This window comes from Aythya fuligula, chromosome 1 (genome assembly GCF_009819795.1).
Source record: "Aythya fuligula isolate bAytFul2 chromosome 1, bAytFul2.pri, whole genome shotgun sequence".
Lineage (NCBI taxonomy): Eukaryota > Metazoa > Chordata > Aves > Anseriformes > Anatidae > Aythya > Aythya fuligula.
This window is the reverse complement of record NC_045559.1, coordinates 7719390-7734828: the sequence shown is the minus strand read 5'-3', so window position 1 is coordinate 7734828 and position 15439 is coordinate 7719390. Positions and strand designations below refer to the sequence as shown.

Sequence of the window (15439 nt, the reverse complement as noted above, 5' to 3'; positions counted from 1 at the left end):
TCTTTCCTGCTTTTTATTTTCTTTTTCTTTTCTGCTAATCTTTTAAATTTGACAGTGAGATTCAACCTTTCAGCACCCACACTGCACTTAAAAGTTTTAGTAATAAAATTTAGGCAGTTCACTCTCTCAGTGCCAAAGCATCTGCCAACTCTTACAAAATCAGCATTTCCGAAGCAGGTGAGACTGTTTATTTGTCTGACTAAAAATTGGCTGCCTAGGGGCCTTGCAAACGGGATGAGGAGGAAAACAAAAAGAACAAGCACTTACAGATAAATCCCGACCAATTGGTGTTAACAAAGATAACGACCAGAAACAAACCTGGTGGGTTGCACTCATTGATAAGGAAAGAAGTGGCATGTGGGAGTGTTTATTCCAGCGGGGTTATCTGATCGAGGACTTCCAAATTACAAAACAAACACCAGAAACAAACCTGCTCAGTCCCAGTGATTGCTAAGTGTGAGAATGTTTATTCTAGCAGGGCTGGCTGATAAAGGGCTTCTAAATTGGGATGCTAAAGGCAAAAAAAAAAAAAAAAAAAAAAAAAAAACAGGAAGCAATAAGCAAACACGCTGGGGCATGGATCCGACAAAGCAATCACAATCACGAAGACACTGACAAGAAACAAACCCTGCCTGTCAAACTAAGAGCTGGGCCATCCACAAGTTAGAGCCACTACTCCTAGGAAAGCCAGCCAGGACACTGCAGCTGCTAAGGCAGTAAATCAGGGAGGTTTTTGGGACGCAGGACAGGGGCAGTAGTGGGATCTACACAGCAAAACATGTAGGGCAAGGCAGGTTGAAGAGGGACAATATGCAAAAAAGGGTGTAAAAGGAGGTGGTCACGTGTAAAATGGCACTGGTCATTATGCTTGCCTGGCTGTGCCCTGCACCTGACCAACAGAGCCTGTTCTTAACAAATCTTTTATTATTAAATCTTAACTCTCTCTCTGTGTAATTGCACTCTCCCTCTCATGTGTGGTGTGAGGACTAAGTACCAGCCTCTTGGGAGACCTGTGTGTGTGTGAGAGTAGAAACTGGAGCCAGACAGTGGAACCAGTGGGGATCCCACTGGGATGGGGACAGTGTGTGTTCCCAAAAACCAGCTACTGGCAAGGAACCTGAGTGAATGAGGTGAGCAGCACACAGAGGAGCTGTGCTGGTACTCAGGTCACTTGTGGAAGTGCATGTGCTTGTGAACCTGGAGCGTGGCACCTGTGCACCTGCACCAGTGACCTGGCTCTGCCAGCTGGAGAGGAAGAAAGGAGTCGGCTGGCTGTGCTTGTTTTATAGGAATCCTGCAGTAGGTGCTGTTGAAGGCATCACACTGTAGCAGGCTGTGTGATGGGCTATGTCTGCATCCTGTGTGTCTGTGTTTCTCTGGGAAATGCACTGAGCTTGCTACTGGCTTGGCCCTGCACAAGGAAAGCAGCAACCATGTCCTGCAGGCTGTGCAGAGACACCAGGCTGCTGGGCTCCAGAGGCCTGGCTTAGGAGCACCTGGAGGAGGCAGCTGTGCTCTCACTTCACTTAAATACTTCTCAGGTAAATAAAAAAAAAAAAAAAAAATTTTGGGTGTACCTTACCTATTGCTCAGAAAGACATTTCTTGTTGTAACTGTCACAATAACCAGTTGTTTAAATCTACAGTTCAGCACTATCCTCGTGGCTTGGTTGTTCAGCGTCCTTTATTAAAGTTTTCTGCTTGTTATTCCTGCTGTTCTCAAGGGAATGTTTGTTTGCCTTTTGGCTTTACTCTGGCCCCCAGGAGCGTCACAGTCCTTAGCTATATCAAGAGACCGTGGCTGACATTAGCCAGCCTCAACAAGTGCATCTTGTTCAGAATAAAGATTAATGACATCTTGTAACAGACTTTGCACACAGTCAGCCCAAATACATGACGTCCCTTTGCCATGTTTTTTTTTTTATTTTTGATATCAAATCATTTTTAACCAGCAACAATAATACTTTTAATTATAACAGGAAAAAAAAAAGAAATTCCCCTGTCTATACTTACAGGTCACTCTACATTTCCTACATTCCCCATTCTATCTATGAATGACATCTGTACTTAAGTCAGATTACACAAATCCCATTTACTTACAGATCCTAACCAACAGATTTATAGAACAATGCAAATATTGGAAAAGTAACAAAATTAATAAACATAAACTTTCACTTTATGAACTTCCTTGTCTTCGCATTCTCTTTGCTTATTGTAGTAATAGTAGGTATTGTCCCTTCTCTGAAGCTTCTTTACAAATCCAGTTTCTGGCCAACACTCCACCTACAAATAGAATAAAAGGATATATAGACATCCACTGAATAATGTCTGTGCATTATATTGCAGAAAATATAGGGTACATTTCACTGGAAAAGTTCACTGCATCTGACTGCTGCTTTGCTATTAATTTGCTTGACTTTTAAAGAAGATTAAAAGCAGGATGTGAGAAACCAGTTTTCTGGTTTGGGATAACGATTTTGTTGATCAGAAAAGTCTAGAAATAAGGATCTAAGAATATTTGATAGAGTCATTTAGAAAGTGGGCCAGTCAAAGCTTTTAGAATATATCTAGGAATAAAACATTGATGCTATTCATTTATTCAGTAATCTGAGATGCTGTAAAATTCCACTTCTCTACGACTGACACACACTTAAGTGGTTCTTCAGGATTCTTCTGACCATGAAAAATGTGTACATCACACATTTCATTACTGATTTCATAAAGATAAAGTGAGCTACGTGTACTGTAAAAGCTGGTCTCAGACAGCAGGATCAATCCTGCAGGAAACCAGCATCATCTTGGTGCTGTTTGGTATTCACAGTGTGAAGCTTTGAACAAACAAGTGCTCAAGCCTTTAGTTTAACAGCTTCATGGCTTGGGTAGGCAGCTATCTGCAGCTTGAACTGTGTTTCTGATCAATTTGAACCTTAAAAATCACGTAATAAGAACCTTATTTCTCTTCCAGGCAGAGTTGACAATAGGATGTCTAAGTAGAGCATTCTCTAACTGGAGAGTTCCAGACGTGGTACTTTCCTTACCTTATTACTTAGACATACAGTTCTGCATTCCCAAGTAGAATGGGACAGAGAATGCATCTGCATTCTCTGTCTGAAGCTAAGAGCCTTAATATTAATGACACCTACATTCTAATTGCATCATTAACCATAACTGCATTATGGAAACCTAATACAGAGTAAACAAGACATTTCAAAATGTGTCAGTTGAAAGAGAACCTCTACCAGATCCTGGCAAGTCTGAACGGAATGCACAATCATTTTCAATCGGAGTAAGCGATGTTCTTCAACCTTTATGAGGTTTTAATTGTTTACACCCTGCCATAAATCTTGAGCAGACTGATCCTACCGCACTAGTTGCAGGATTTCCTTTTGCACCAGAATTTACTCTACAGCCTTTACGGCGGTGTCTGAGCCCACAACAAAATAAATAACTGTGGCTTATTATGCACATCAACGTTTTGCTGTTTTGAGTTAATGGGAATGAGGAATGACTTTCTCAGGAGTATTCCACACTTAGGTGCACTGGAGGTTAACATATTTTAAACTGTATTTTTCATGAGATTTATGGTGCTTTGGAAGAGCAATTACAGAGATCTAATAAAGATAACAGGTTGTTTGCTGTATTAAACTCTTTGTTGCTCTTTTGAATCTCAGGTAGCCACTGAATATCTAGCTATTTTACATTACCTCACCTGATGTGCTAAGGAGTATTACCAGTAGCTGTAGCAACTGGACAACCAAGTCCTGGATGTGCTCAGCTGACAAATGCCTCCTCCACAACTCCCTTTACCCCAGTTGGCATCAAACATTTCTGCTTGGGACAGTTTCAGAAATAGGTAGAAACCAAGTTTTGGGTGTGCACGGTTTGATTATCTATCCTACCATGCAGTTCAACTGTAAAAGTGAAGCTGGTAGCAATGATATAGGACTGAGTCCTCTGGCAATGGATGTGTTTACTCTCTTAATAGACCTGTTAGGAATGGGGAAACTTCACAGAGAATTACCTTTGATATATTCCTTTCCTCAAAGCTGAATTAGTCTTTCAGATGGCAGCTACATCTATTCAAAGAAATCTCTAACACTTCTAAATGCATAAGAGATGTGGAACAAAAACACAGGCTGGTGAGTGTTTATATTTCACTTCTGAAAAATAAATTACTCTGCACAGTTAATAACAGTGCAAGAATTCAAGTCAGATCTGGGAGAAAAAAAACTACCAGAAGCTAGCCTGATGAGAGGAAATAAGAGGCACCTTCATTTTTACTTAATAATTTAACAGGAGACAGAAGTGTAATGCAGTAACTGTTGCAGAATTCTAAATCTTACCGTATCAACTTGTTTTACTTGTTTATATTCAAACTCATCTCTGTATCCAGCTTGCTGAAATCTGTATAAGTTCTCTACCTCATCTGACCAATTTTTGGCATGACGTATAGATTTTGGCTTGAGGTCAGCTTTAGCCATGACTGCAGAAGCTTCAGGCTTTATCCTGAAATTAGATTTTTGAAAATGAAATAAGAGAAGGCCAAAGTAAGTGATTTTGTTAGGGAGGAATATGGATAAGTAGAACAACAAAAAAAGTATACACAATACAATAATGTCTTCAACTCAAAGTCTGAGGTTAAAAAAGAAAAAGACATTATAAACTATCAGAATTAAATTAAATGTACTCATTGATCTCATACAAACCCAAGTCACCTACACTTCTACATCTAGGAAACCGTTATCATGGTATTTTTGTCACCCTGAGTTAACAGTGGTGCATAAAATTTACTGGTGCCCATTGATGCATAAAAACTAAACAAAACCCTGTGGTTGTTTCTAATTTCACATTTTCACAGTCACTGCCCCCTCAGCCAGGCAGCTTTTCAGGTTTTTCTGTCTTCCTATTGAAGGGACACCAAACTGGCAACCACAAAATGAAAAACTGGGATGTTACTGAAGAACGGGACGCAGTCAGGATGGAAAAGAAGGGAGAAATGCACCGCCACACATATGGAGACAACGGAGTTGATTTTAAGAAATAAGTTGGGTGAGGTAAGGAAAAGGAAAGGCACACAACCTACCAAACTTCATGTTAGTCTGTGCTTGCCCAACCCAAATCTGCACTGACTGCCACTGACATTCTCCCCACACCAAACCCATTTGTTCAAGTCTGCTGAGAAATAGTGAATAGGTCAGTCAGCTCTAAACCTGGGAGGTAAAACTCAGAGTGTAAAAATCAAACAAATAAAAATTTAACCAATTAAAAAAAATGGACTGAAAAATCACCAATGGTGGATCTGAACTGTATTTCAAAAATATGAATCATTTGATTTCTACCTAATATCTGAATTTCACTGCATTTACTTTCTTGAGTATATCTTATTCTGTTACTAAAACCAGAACTTTATATTGTCTCTGCAAGCAGCCATACAAAACTCTACCATATCTACAAGATATAACCAGAAATGGGTCCTCTCTTAGGTTCGTAACGTCACCAGGTTTCAGCTTTGCAATTAGGAACGTATTTTAAAGGAAGGACAAAAAGCTTATGGATTTTGTGGAGAGGGGATGAAGAGTCTCACTGCCTTTGGGTAGAACACTGCCTCCAAATCCTGCACAAAGTAAAATTTCCTTACTTAGCAAGTTCCTGTATCAACTGAGGGCTTGAAAAGTGGAAAGCTGATGCCTTTTCAAATGCTTTTAGTCCATTAAAAGAAGCAGGAAAGGAAAAAAAAAAAAAAAAAGTCAGGCTGCAGCATACACATCTTTGGGAATATATCAAGAATTATTGTTATCATAATGTAGAACCAGAAGCCTGCAGTTCTGCCATCTGACCGTATAAGTGCCATTAGCAAAAAAAGGGCCTTTCATCTCTTACCACATATGCTTTATTAAAGATCAATAAAAACCATGCACAAGGACTCTTTTCTGGCAACACTAAGCATCTTGCAGTTCAGCACTGCAAGCATTAAGCAGTAAGAGCTCTGCAGCTCTTTACTGGCATTTTGGAATGGCAGGCTGACAATTACTACTGAAAAAAAACAAAACAAAACAAAACAACAACAAAAAAAAAAAGTAGATTTTCCCACCCAGTTATGAGGTAACCCGTACAAATTACATGCTTAGCATATATCATTATAAATTTTTGTGTAGTCTTGGAAATATTTATCTCAAAAAAAAAAAAATTAATCCCTTGCTGCAAAGTGCCCTTTTGTAGCCATTACAGAGCTGTTCCTATCCTGTGCGTGCTCAACCATGTTTGAGAACTGCTGTCAGTGTGGGACTCGACACAGTTAACATTATTAGCGATGACATTAGAGCTAGAATTTGTAATAGTTCAGTATTTCTCATTTTTTTTCTGGTAACTTACACATTGCTAGGGTTAAGTACTTCATCACAGGATGTGCTGAATTCATCTGATGTGTGTGCTTCTCCAAGACACCTAGACAAGCCTGGCACTTCCTGACTCACCATTGCTGGTGGCCTGTCCACAGGTGCTCCTGCTCAAACACAGGTACAAAGGTCACATAGTTAAAGTGCCAGCTTGCTGGCTTCAAATAATAATAATAAAAAAATCTATCCTTTCTATGATGCTGTTTAAGCCCTTTGCAAATTGTGCTCTTCGTCTATTGTAGTGCCCCTGAGTTGCACAGAGATCTGGTTTCATTGTGCAGGAGCACGAGATGAGCCGTACTCCAGACAGCCTACAGAACAGAACCATCATTTCCATGACGGTTGCCCCTGAGCCTCCTCTTCTCCAGGCTAAACAACACCAGCTCCCTCAGCTGCTTATCACAGGACTTGTGCTCCAGGCCCTTCACCAGTTTCGTTGCCCTTCTTTGGACAAGCTCCAGGACCTCGATGTCCTTCTTGTAGTGAGGAGCCCAAAACTGAACACAGGGCAAGACAATAGTGAGAAAATATAGTTCAGCATAACACTAATGCTTTTCATGTAAATTGTATTGTTCAACAGTAAACTTTGCTAAAACGATGTTTGTCTACTCTTACTTTAGGGGAAATAGTGACATTTCATGTCTTTATTTTGGCTTTGGGAAAGATTTTTATGTTATCATGCCATAATTTCTAAGGAATCCTAGCTAGCCTGGGCCCGCATATGTTTGTTTACTTAATGCTTATACAAGTCAGCATTCACAGGATCTATTTTGGGTCCCAGAACAGCCAGTCAGATATTTCCAATGGCTTCAACAGACTTTTCATGAGACCTTTTTGTATTTGCCAAGGTATTGAGGCAGATGTCTAGGCCCCTGGCCTGACGTTACACTGACTAAACAGAACCACAGAAGGGCTGAGGTTGGAAGCGACCTCTGGAGATCCTCTGGTCCAGCCCCTGTTCAAGCAGGAACACTTTGAGCAGGTTGTCCAGAACCATATCCAGATGGCTTCTGAGTATCTCCAAGCAGGGAGATGCCACAACCTCTCTGGGCAACCTGTTCCATTGCTCAGTCACCTGTACAAGACCTCTTGTCCAGAGGCACTTTTTTTTGGTAAAAAGCTAGTATTTTTGTAAAAAACTAATATTTGAAGGATTCATGAACACGTATATATTTGTAGCAAAGTTGGGCTGGGGGGGTCACAACTGAACCTCAATCCTGATCATCTGGAAAGGGAGAATAGGACCAATGGTCTGTGTACTTCATGTTTATTTGAGTGCTGTTTGTATTTACGTGGGTGCCAGTAAATGCACGGTTTTCAGTCTGTGTGTCCAGCTGAATGTATAGCTTGTGCGTGTGTGTGCACGTGCACCTATCAGGAGTATTATCATCATCCTGGCTACTTGCTGGAAAAGGAAACACTTGCCTCTGTGGGGCTCGAACAGGAAAACTCCCTGGTGTTTGAAGTCCTGGGGATTTGGTTCCCCTTAGCAGTATTAAGCACCACTAAAAGCTGAGAAGCAAGGAGCAGCTCACTACTTACTTTCAAGTTCTTGAGACAGTGTAGTATTTGTGTCTCCCTAAAACAGCTGCTCCACAATGCTTCTTTTTATCTTCTTTCTCCAGTTCTGTTTCCTTAAAGTTCACAAAGGGAAATGAAACATCTTCTAAAAGGTAAGACTGCACTTAAAAAACTGTCACCATGACCACCAAACTGCTCCACCAAAAAACATGGGGTGTGTTATAAGTTGCCCCCTTAATTAATTTTCAGAGAGCATTGCATTAATAATAGAAAGGAATTTATTGAGTAAGCAACAGCAAGCAAAACAGCGCTGGGCGGCCGGGGAGTCTCGGCTCCACCAACGGCGCGCACCTCACCCCCGCCAGGGTCCCTTTTTATATCTTGATTACGCAGCACATCCTGGTATATTCTGCGACTGCGCGCACTGTTGCTAGGGGGTCGTCTCTGTCCCTCTGGTGGTCGTGAAGATGAAGGCCGTAGTCTTCCTCCGCGTTGTGGTTCAACTTTTTTTTTTTATTTGGTCATGTTGGCCCAGCGTGAGACAGGAATGCAGGATGTTGATACACTAGTTTAGCAACTTATCAGGAGATGGTTACATGAACTTTGCAGCAGTGTCTTTGAACAAAAGAGGCAACTGAGATGCAGAAGGAGAGAAGGGGAGGGGGTTCTCTTTTTTGTTACATTAAGCAAAAGAATTTTCATAGTGTCTAGCAAAGCATTATACAGCTCCTTACTTCAGCAGGGAGTTTTCACAACTCCCGTTCCTCAAACAGAACTCCTTGTTTTTATAATACAAAAGACAATGAACAAACATTTATTGTGTATTACAATCCCTCCTTTTTCTTTTAGTTACTCATTTTGTTCATTGAATCTCTGCAATGCCTGGCTACTAAGAACTAATGTTTCCTTGATTTCTTTGTTGGTACTTATTGGCTCGTATTTGGCATGTATGAGCATTAGATGTGCCGCTTCTAAACATCCCTTTACAATCGCAATCAATTTATTAAAAATACATGGTCCAAAAGTTAGTGCTATTATTAATAACAACAAAGGTCCTGCTATTGTTGATAATAAAGTAGTAAGCCAAGGTGAATAATTAAACCAAGATTCGTACCAGCTCTGTTTGGCTTCATTCTCCCGTTTCCTTTTTTCCAACCCTTCCCTGGGTCTTGCCATTGTATCTCTTACCACTCCAGTGTGATCAGCATATACAGCATTCCTCTTTCAGGGCTGCAAACAGCCCGTCCTGTTGAAAAATACCAAATCTAATCCCCTACGATTTTGTAACACTACCTCTGAAAGTGACCTGATAGATTTTACAGGGCTGAGATGGATTGTTCAATTTGTGTCAGGTCCTCGTCCACAGCAATGCGTAAGGAAGTAAATTCTTGATTTTGTTTAACCAATGAGGCTACCCTGGTCCCCACTCCAGCTCCTCCCAGGATTATTAGGGTGGCCAAAGTTAGAGCCGTGAATGGTTCCCGTCTTTCCAGATGATAACTTGCCACTGTGTGCTGGGTATACATACAATCCTCAGGGTGGTATAGAATCCTTGGTATAATTATCACCTGTATACAAAAATCACGAGACGCATTAAAGAGTTTTAGTGATAGACAAAGAGTTACGCCCACTCACGAACAAACCCACCTAGCGTTGTTGGCTGGGATTAGCCACTCGGTTGATTGTTTTCCATTCTCCATGGTATTACATAGGTGACACTTCCCACTAGGAACCGTGCCCACACACCTACCACCTCCAGTGACTTGTGTTAGTGTTACCCTTATGTCTTTTCCCCAACTGCAATGTAGAGGGCTGTTCTTGTTTGTGCAGATGGGCTCCCCAGGATCCCCAATAGCATCATAATATGAAGGCCTTATACTAAAGCATAATCAACAGTGTTTTGTTACATTTGGGTTTGTTTTGTTTAATAATTGGTAGCTAGCATTCATGACCCCCCCCCATATGTTATTCTCAGCTATGTTATCATTCTTGGCTTTACCTGAGCTCATAGGGCTGCTGAGGGTTGCACTGTAGTATTTTCCACAGGCTGGATTCCCTGGACATTTTCTGACAATACCTCATTTATTCCTACTGCCTGGGGCCTATCAGCATCCTCCTTTTTATTAGTATGAGTCCTCCCCTATCTGTTCCGTGTTCGTAAAATCTGACATTTTCCTAGTACCCAGCTAGTATCGTCCAAGTTTGTTATATTTATATATAGAACCTTGCAAATTTCTTTATTTCCATGGAAGGTTCCTGTATACCCTATACCATGCCCTTGCCACCTGTAACGGGGATCCACTTGTCAGTTACAACCTTGTGGCCCATATCCCACTTGTAAGAATTTATTCCGACCAGCCCCGAGTGTCCAGTCCGTAGCAATGGTTTCACACCCCCAGTATGCACAATAATATGCGTTTGGATAATTACAGTACCCCTTTCCTGGGTTAGAACTTGGGCAGAAATAAAATCCTGATAGGTTAAAGCATGGCTGCACTGACGCCAGGTCACATAATGTGATGCGGAAACTGGGAGCACCCGCTGTCGTCGTTTGCTGGATGATGAATTGATCCTCCCATCTGATTAAGCTCCATTTAAAAGGCTGGTGGGGATGCGCAGACCCATAGCTGACCAAAACGATGATACTGACTCCCATGTATCGTAGGAGGTGGTCGGAGCCCATCTAAATTGTCGGCCCCTCAGTCCCCCACCGTTTTCACTTCTCTGCCTCGCTTGTCAGTTCGGTTGCAGCGAACTACAAGGTATCGGTTTTTCTTGGCAGCAGCAGTGTTCTTCAGGGGAACCTACTAGGGAGCCTTCGAAACAGGGCCTCCTCCCCTTCCCACGATACACAGATAATACACAATACTTATCGAGTCCGTCTTAGCGTCAGCTTCAAGTCGTCAGGGCCTGGAGCTGCCTCCCATTTACGTTCCCGGATAGGTCCTTTCACTCGGCCGGCATGCGTCCATCCTTTCTCCGCAGTTTGAATAGCCGTTTCTGTGGTAAGCAAAACAACATAGGGGCCTTCCCCATAGTGGTGTTAAAAAAGTCTCTTTCCAAGTCTTAATTAGAATTGAAGGTGATCAAGTGGCAATTCCGAGTCATAGGGCATACCATATAGTATTTCAAAAGGAGAAATTCCTGCATCAGTTCTGGGCTGCATCCATATGTTTAACAGTGCAAGGGGTAAGCATTTTACCCAAAAAGCCTTAGTTTCCAGCACAAGTTTTGTTAGTTGTTTCTTAATTTCACCATTCATTCGCTCTACCTTTCCAGAAGAGGAGGGGTGCCAGGGGCTGTGAAAATCCCACTCAATCTCTAAGGCCTGCTTTAATCCTTGCAGTAAAGCTTTACACCCATTCAGTCATGTGGTCAATTAGGACAAACAAGTAACTCAGTAAAGTCTACCTGTATACTTTGGAAAGGTCAAAGCCCTGGCTCCCATCCTCCTCTAGATAGGTTACAGAAGACCATTTTATTTACCCTTTGACATATAGTACATCCTCTGCATGTGTGCTTCCCTAAAGTATATATTCCTACACAGACATGCTTTCTTAGAACAACATCACACATTGCTTGCACCTCCCAATGACTCTTCTGACGTAAAACAGTTAATATTTGCCTCATTATCACTTTATTCAGCATTTCTCTCCCATCAGGGAGTATCGATTTTCCTTAAAATGATCCACATATTTATAACATTAATACCTCCTTGGGAGGTTGTAATTGCTCCAAAATCTTTTTTAGAATTTACCCAAATAGATAGGTGGCCCTGTAAACCCCTAAAGTAAAATTGTCCACCTATATTGTTGCTTCCGCCCCCATTTCAGGGTCCTTCCAGTCAGAGGTGAATATACATGTATGTTTGCTCTCAGGGCCAGAGAGCACTCCATTAATAACAGTGTTATTCCAGTCTAACAATTTACTATTTGAATGCCCAATTTAATCATCAAATCCCTTCCCAACAAGTTAGTCTCTGCCTTGGATACATACAATAATTGCCCCGTGATCATTTTATCCCCTAGTCTCAGCTTGGTATCCCCCAAAAGTGGCACTGTTATCCCAGTCCCTTCTACCCCCATCACATTTAGGGTTTCATTAGTTAATTTAATCCCTGATACTTTACAAGTCAGTAATGATTTAGCTGCTCCAGTGTATTGGGTTTGATGGCAAGGTTTGAGGGTGTGTGAGGGGTGTGGGGGTGGGAAACTGCAGTGGCAGCCCCCGTGAAAAACAAAACAAAACAAAAACAGAAACCTCCCCGTGGTAGATAAGGGACAATTTCATCTGGCCCTAAAGGGGCCCACTGCTGCCCAGAGCCAAGCCATAGTAACATAGTCCGTGCCTCTGTGAGAGCACATCCACGAAAACAAACAAACAAACAAACAAACAAAAACCTGCTGCTCAACAGCAGCTGGGAGAGCGAGAAACCCCCCCGCAGACACCAAAGTCAGTGCAGAAGGAGGGGGAGGAGGCGCTCCAGGCGCTGGAGCCGAAGCCCCCCTGCGGCCGCTGGAGAGGCCCCTGGTGGAGCAGGCTGTTCCCCCCTCCCCGATGCTTGGGAAACTGAACAAACACCACAGCAAATATGCAACACCTTTCCCTGCTCATTCAACTTCGAATACCTTTAACACTTTCAACAAACCTTTAAACACTTCCTTTATCTTTCTCTAGCCTTTACTTTTCTAATGCCGACATCAAAGGCTCAGTCAGGGGCCAACTTAATTCCATACCTTTTCCCTCCAAGATGCTGAAACAACATCAATATACAACATTTCATCCTGTTTTCCTTCTCTCAACAAAAACATTGACTGTAATATGGTGTTATAATTAGTAGTTCCATTTAGGGGCCACTCCGCTCCATCCTCTAGTTTATAAAGTGGCCACCACTGATTACAATATTTGATAAGAGTCCTTTTACTTTCTGTACCCTCTCACCCCACTATATCCCTCCAATGTGTTAGTATACATCCTAGGAGGCTTTTCCTCGGGATTTCTTTGCTTTGAACTTTTCCTATTGTAATCTACAGTGGTTAATATTCCACCGTTTTCCTAGAAGCTCTTTACTAGTCAATCCCAATCCCTCCAAAATCCACAATATACAGATACACAAGTAAAATCAAACCACTGTAAATTAACTGCCTGTAGACAATTACACTGGGGACATTTAAACCTGATGAGCCGATAATATGCCTGGGCAAATTTTGTTCCCTTAGACATACACCTCAATGGCAGTTCTTATATTTACATATTAACATATTAACATATGTATAAAAGAACACTTTAACAAAAATGCCCGGGCTTTTATATATACAATATACAATGTACAGTTATTATTCCAGTTAGAATTATTCCTCAGCAGCTGCAAACATTATGCCAGTTGCCATTAAAGATCGCTTACCCTCCTCCTGTCTCTTTCTTAAAATCTCAGACGTCCCTGGAGTTAATGGGGACTGCCACATATTCCTAGTCACTGGTCCCTGAGTGCTAGAATCAGAGTTGCTATCAGAGTCTCCCCGGGGTTGCAGATTAGGAAGCCCGGGAGTCGGAGGGGCTGCAGGTGGGGATGGTGGAATATAGGGAGGCAGTGGGGCTGGAATCTCTAATTCTCAGTTTATCTTGTGCCTCCCATCCCCTCCTTTTTCTTTTAGAGGATATAAATTGGCTCGAGTTTCCGAGCTGATCCACAAATGTGCATATTCACTTTCTTCCAAACTAAAAGGTTCTTTTGAGTTTACATAAATATTTAGGGCCTGGCAAACCCAATCTTCAAAGGACCCAAATACAGGCCAGTAAAGGTGGTCTCCTCAAATCTGTTTACCACCCCAAACTTCAACACAATAATGTATCATTTTTACTTTATTCCTTCCCCGCCTAAAAGGGGAATCCTCCCAATTTTTAATCATTAATCCCGGGGTAACCTAACATCAGACGTTACCCCGCCCATGGGACCAGAAGGCTTACTCTTCTTCTGTCCCATCTTCCGGAGCGCCTTCACACACACACGCATGAATCGCTTCCCCCTTTTCGTGGCCCAGTCCCTCGCGGGATGTGGGAACCGCACTACTGAGGGGTCCACACTCGCTTCGTCCGCAATTGGACGTCTCACAGCGACACGCTCCAGGATACCCAACCCCAACCGAACGGATCACCGGCCTATACTTACTCACTCCTGAGTCTTCGTTCGGTCTTCGTGCACAAAGATTACTAGGGGTTGCCGGCTTTATTTGCTTGCTGCCGAATTTAGGGTTCGTCGGTGAAGGATTTGAATGAAAGCAGTCCTAGCGAAGGCCGCTGAAATCAGCGGGGCGCCCCCTTCGAAGGTCTTTCAATCAGATTGCCTTCATCCGAGTCACGGCACCAAATTTGTTATAAGTTGCCCCCTTAATTAATTTTCAGAGAGCATTGCATTAATAATAGAAAGGAATTTATTGAGTAAGCAACAGCAAGCAAAACAGCGCTGGGCGGCCGGGGAGTCTCGGCTCCACCAACGGCGCGCACCTCACCCCCGCCAGGGTCCCTTTTTATATCTTGATTACGCAGCACATCCTGGTATATTCTGCGACTGCGCGCACTGTTGCTAGGGGGTCGTCTCTGTCCCTCTGGTGGTCGTGAAGATGAAGGCCGTAGTCTTCCTCCGCGTTGTGGTTCAACTTCTTTTTTTTATTTGGTCATGTTGGCCCAGCGTGAGACAGGAATGCAGGATGTTGATACACTAGTTTAGCAACTTATCAGGAGATGGTTACATGAACTTTGCAGCAGTGTCTTTGAACAAAAGAGGCAACTGAGATGCAGAAGGAGAGAAGGGGAGGGGGTTCTCTTTTTGTTACATTAAGCAAAAGAATTTTCATAGTGTCTAGCAAAGCATTATACAGCTCCTTACTTCAGCAGGGAGTTTTCACAACTCCCGTTCCTCAAACAGAACTCCTTGTTTTTATAATACAAAAGACAATGAACAAACATTTATTGTGTATTACAGGGTGTGCAGAGGTAGTGATGAAGGGCAGACGCTGGGATTTCCCCTGTCCCATAAGCCGGAGCTGCAGAAGGCAGTTACCCCAGCGCAGACACCATGACCATAAGACTCTACCCCACGATCTTGACTGGTCCCCAGCCTCTCACCATGCCCACAGATGATCTGCAGACCCCAAAACCCACCCCACGGCCCCATCTGCGACCCCAACCCCCCCCCCCCCCAACCCCATCCCCACCCCTAACCCCCTCCTCACCGCCCTGCCGGTGTCTCCAACCCCCATCCCGCCACCCCAAGCCCCGACTCAGCACGGTGCCTCCCCCCAGGACACCTTTAACCCCCCCCCAGCCCCCGTCCCCCCGTTCCGGCCCTCAGAGACCTCTCGGCCCGCCCCGGGGCCTTCCCCGCCCCACACCGGTCCCTCCGCGCCCTGTTGCTAGGCAACCTCTCCCGCCGCCGCCATTTTGAGGAACCCGTCAGCCGGCTTCAATCTGATTGGCCGGCAGGCAGGCGGGACCGCCTTTCTATTGGCCGAGCGCGCGGAGGGA

General features: G+C 43.2%; 1 protein-coding gene across 2 annotated transcripts; it reads right to left on the bottom strand.

The window, feature by feature from the left end:
- Window positions 1–1919: 1919 nt before the first annotated feature.
- On the bottom strand, window positions 1920–15299 carry MEIG1 (meiosis/spermiogenesis associated 1). 2 transcript variants are annotated; one of them, XM_032208113.1, is made up of 5 exons: window positions 15271–15299; window positions 7937–8057; window positions 6372–6501; window positions 4343–4505; window positions 1920–2282 (listed from the first exon to the last, which is right to left on the bottom strand). In XM_032208113.1, the coding sequence occupies exons 3-5, from the start codon at window positions 6473–6475 to the stop codon at window positions 2154–2156; spliced, it is 396 nt and encodes a 131-aa protein (XP_032064004.1). In that variant the 5' UTR covers window positions 6476–6501; window positions 7937–8057; window positions 15271–15299; the 3' UTR covers window positions 1920–2153. The 2 variants fall into 2 exon arrangements, with proteins under 2 accessions (XP_032064004.1, XP_032064003.1); XM_032208112.1 differs by having other exon boundaries at window positions 7937–8028; window positions 15271–15297.
- Window positions 15300–15439: the final 140 nt, after the last annotated feature.

Excerpts from the sequence above, each read along its gene's own strand:
- MEIG1 (XM_032208113.1), bottom strand. The coding sequence starts at position 6,475 with ATGGTGAGTCAGGAAGTGCCAGGCTTGTCTAGGTGTCTTGGAGAAGCA. Across the intron at positions 4,506-6,371 it reads GTACTTAACCCTAGCAATGT|GATAAAGCCTGAAGCTTCTG; the intron begins GTAAGTTACCAG and ends ATCTAATTTCAG. Across the intron at positions 2,283-4,342 it reads AAGTAAAACAAGTTGATACG|GTGGAGTGTTGGCCAGAAAC; the intron begins GTAAGATTTAGA and ends TTCTATTTGTAG.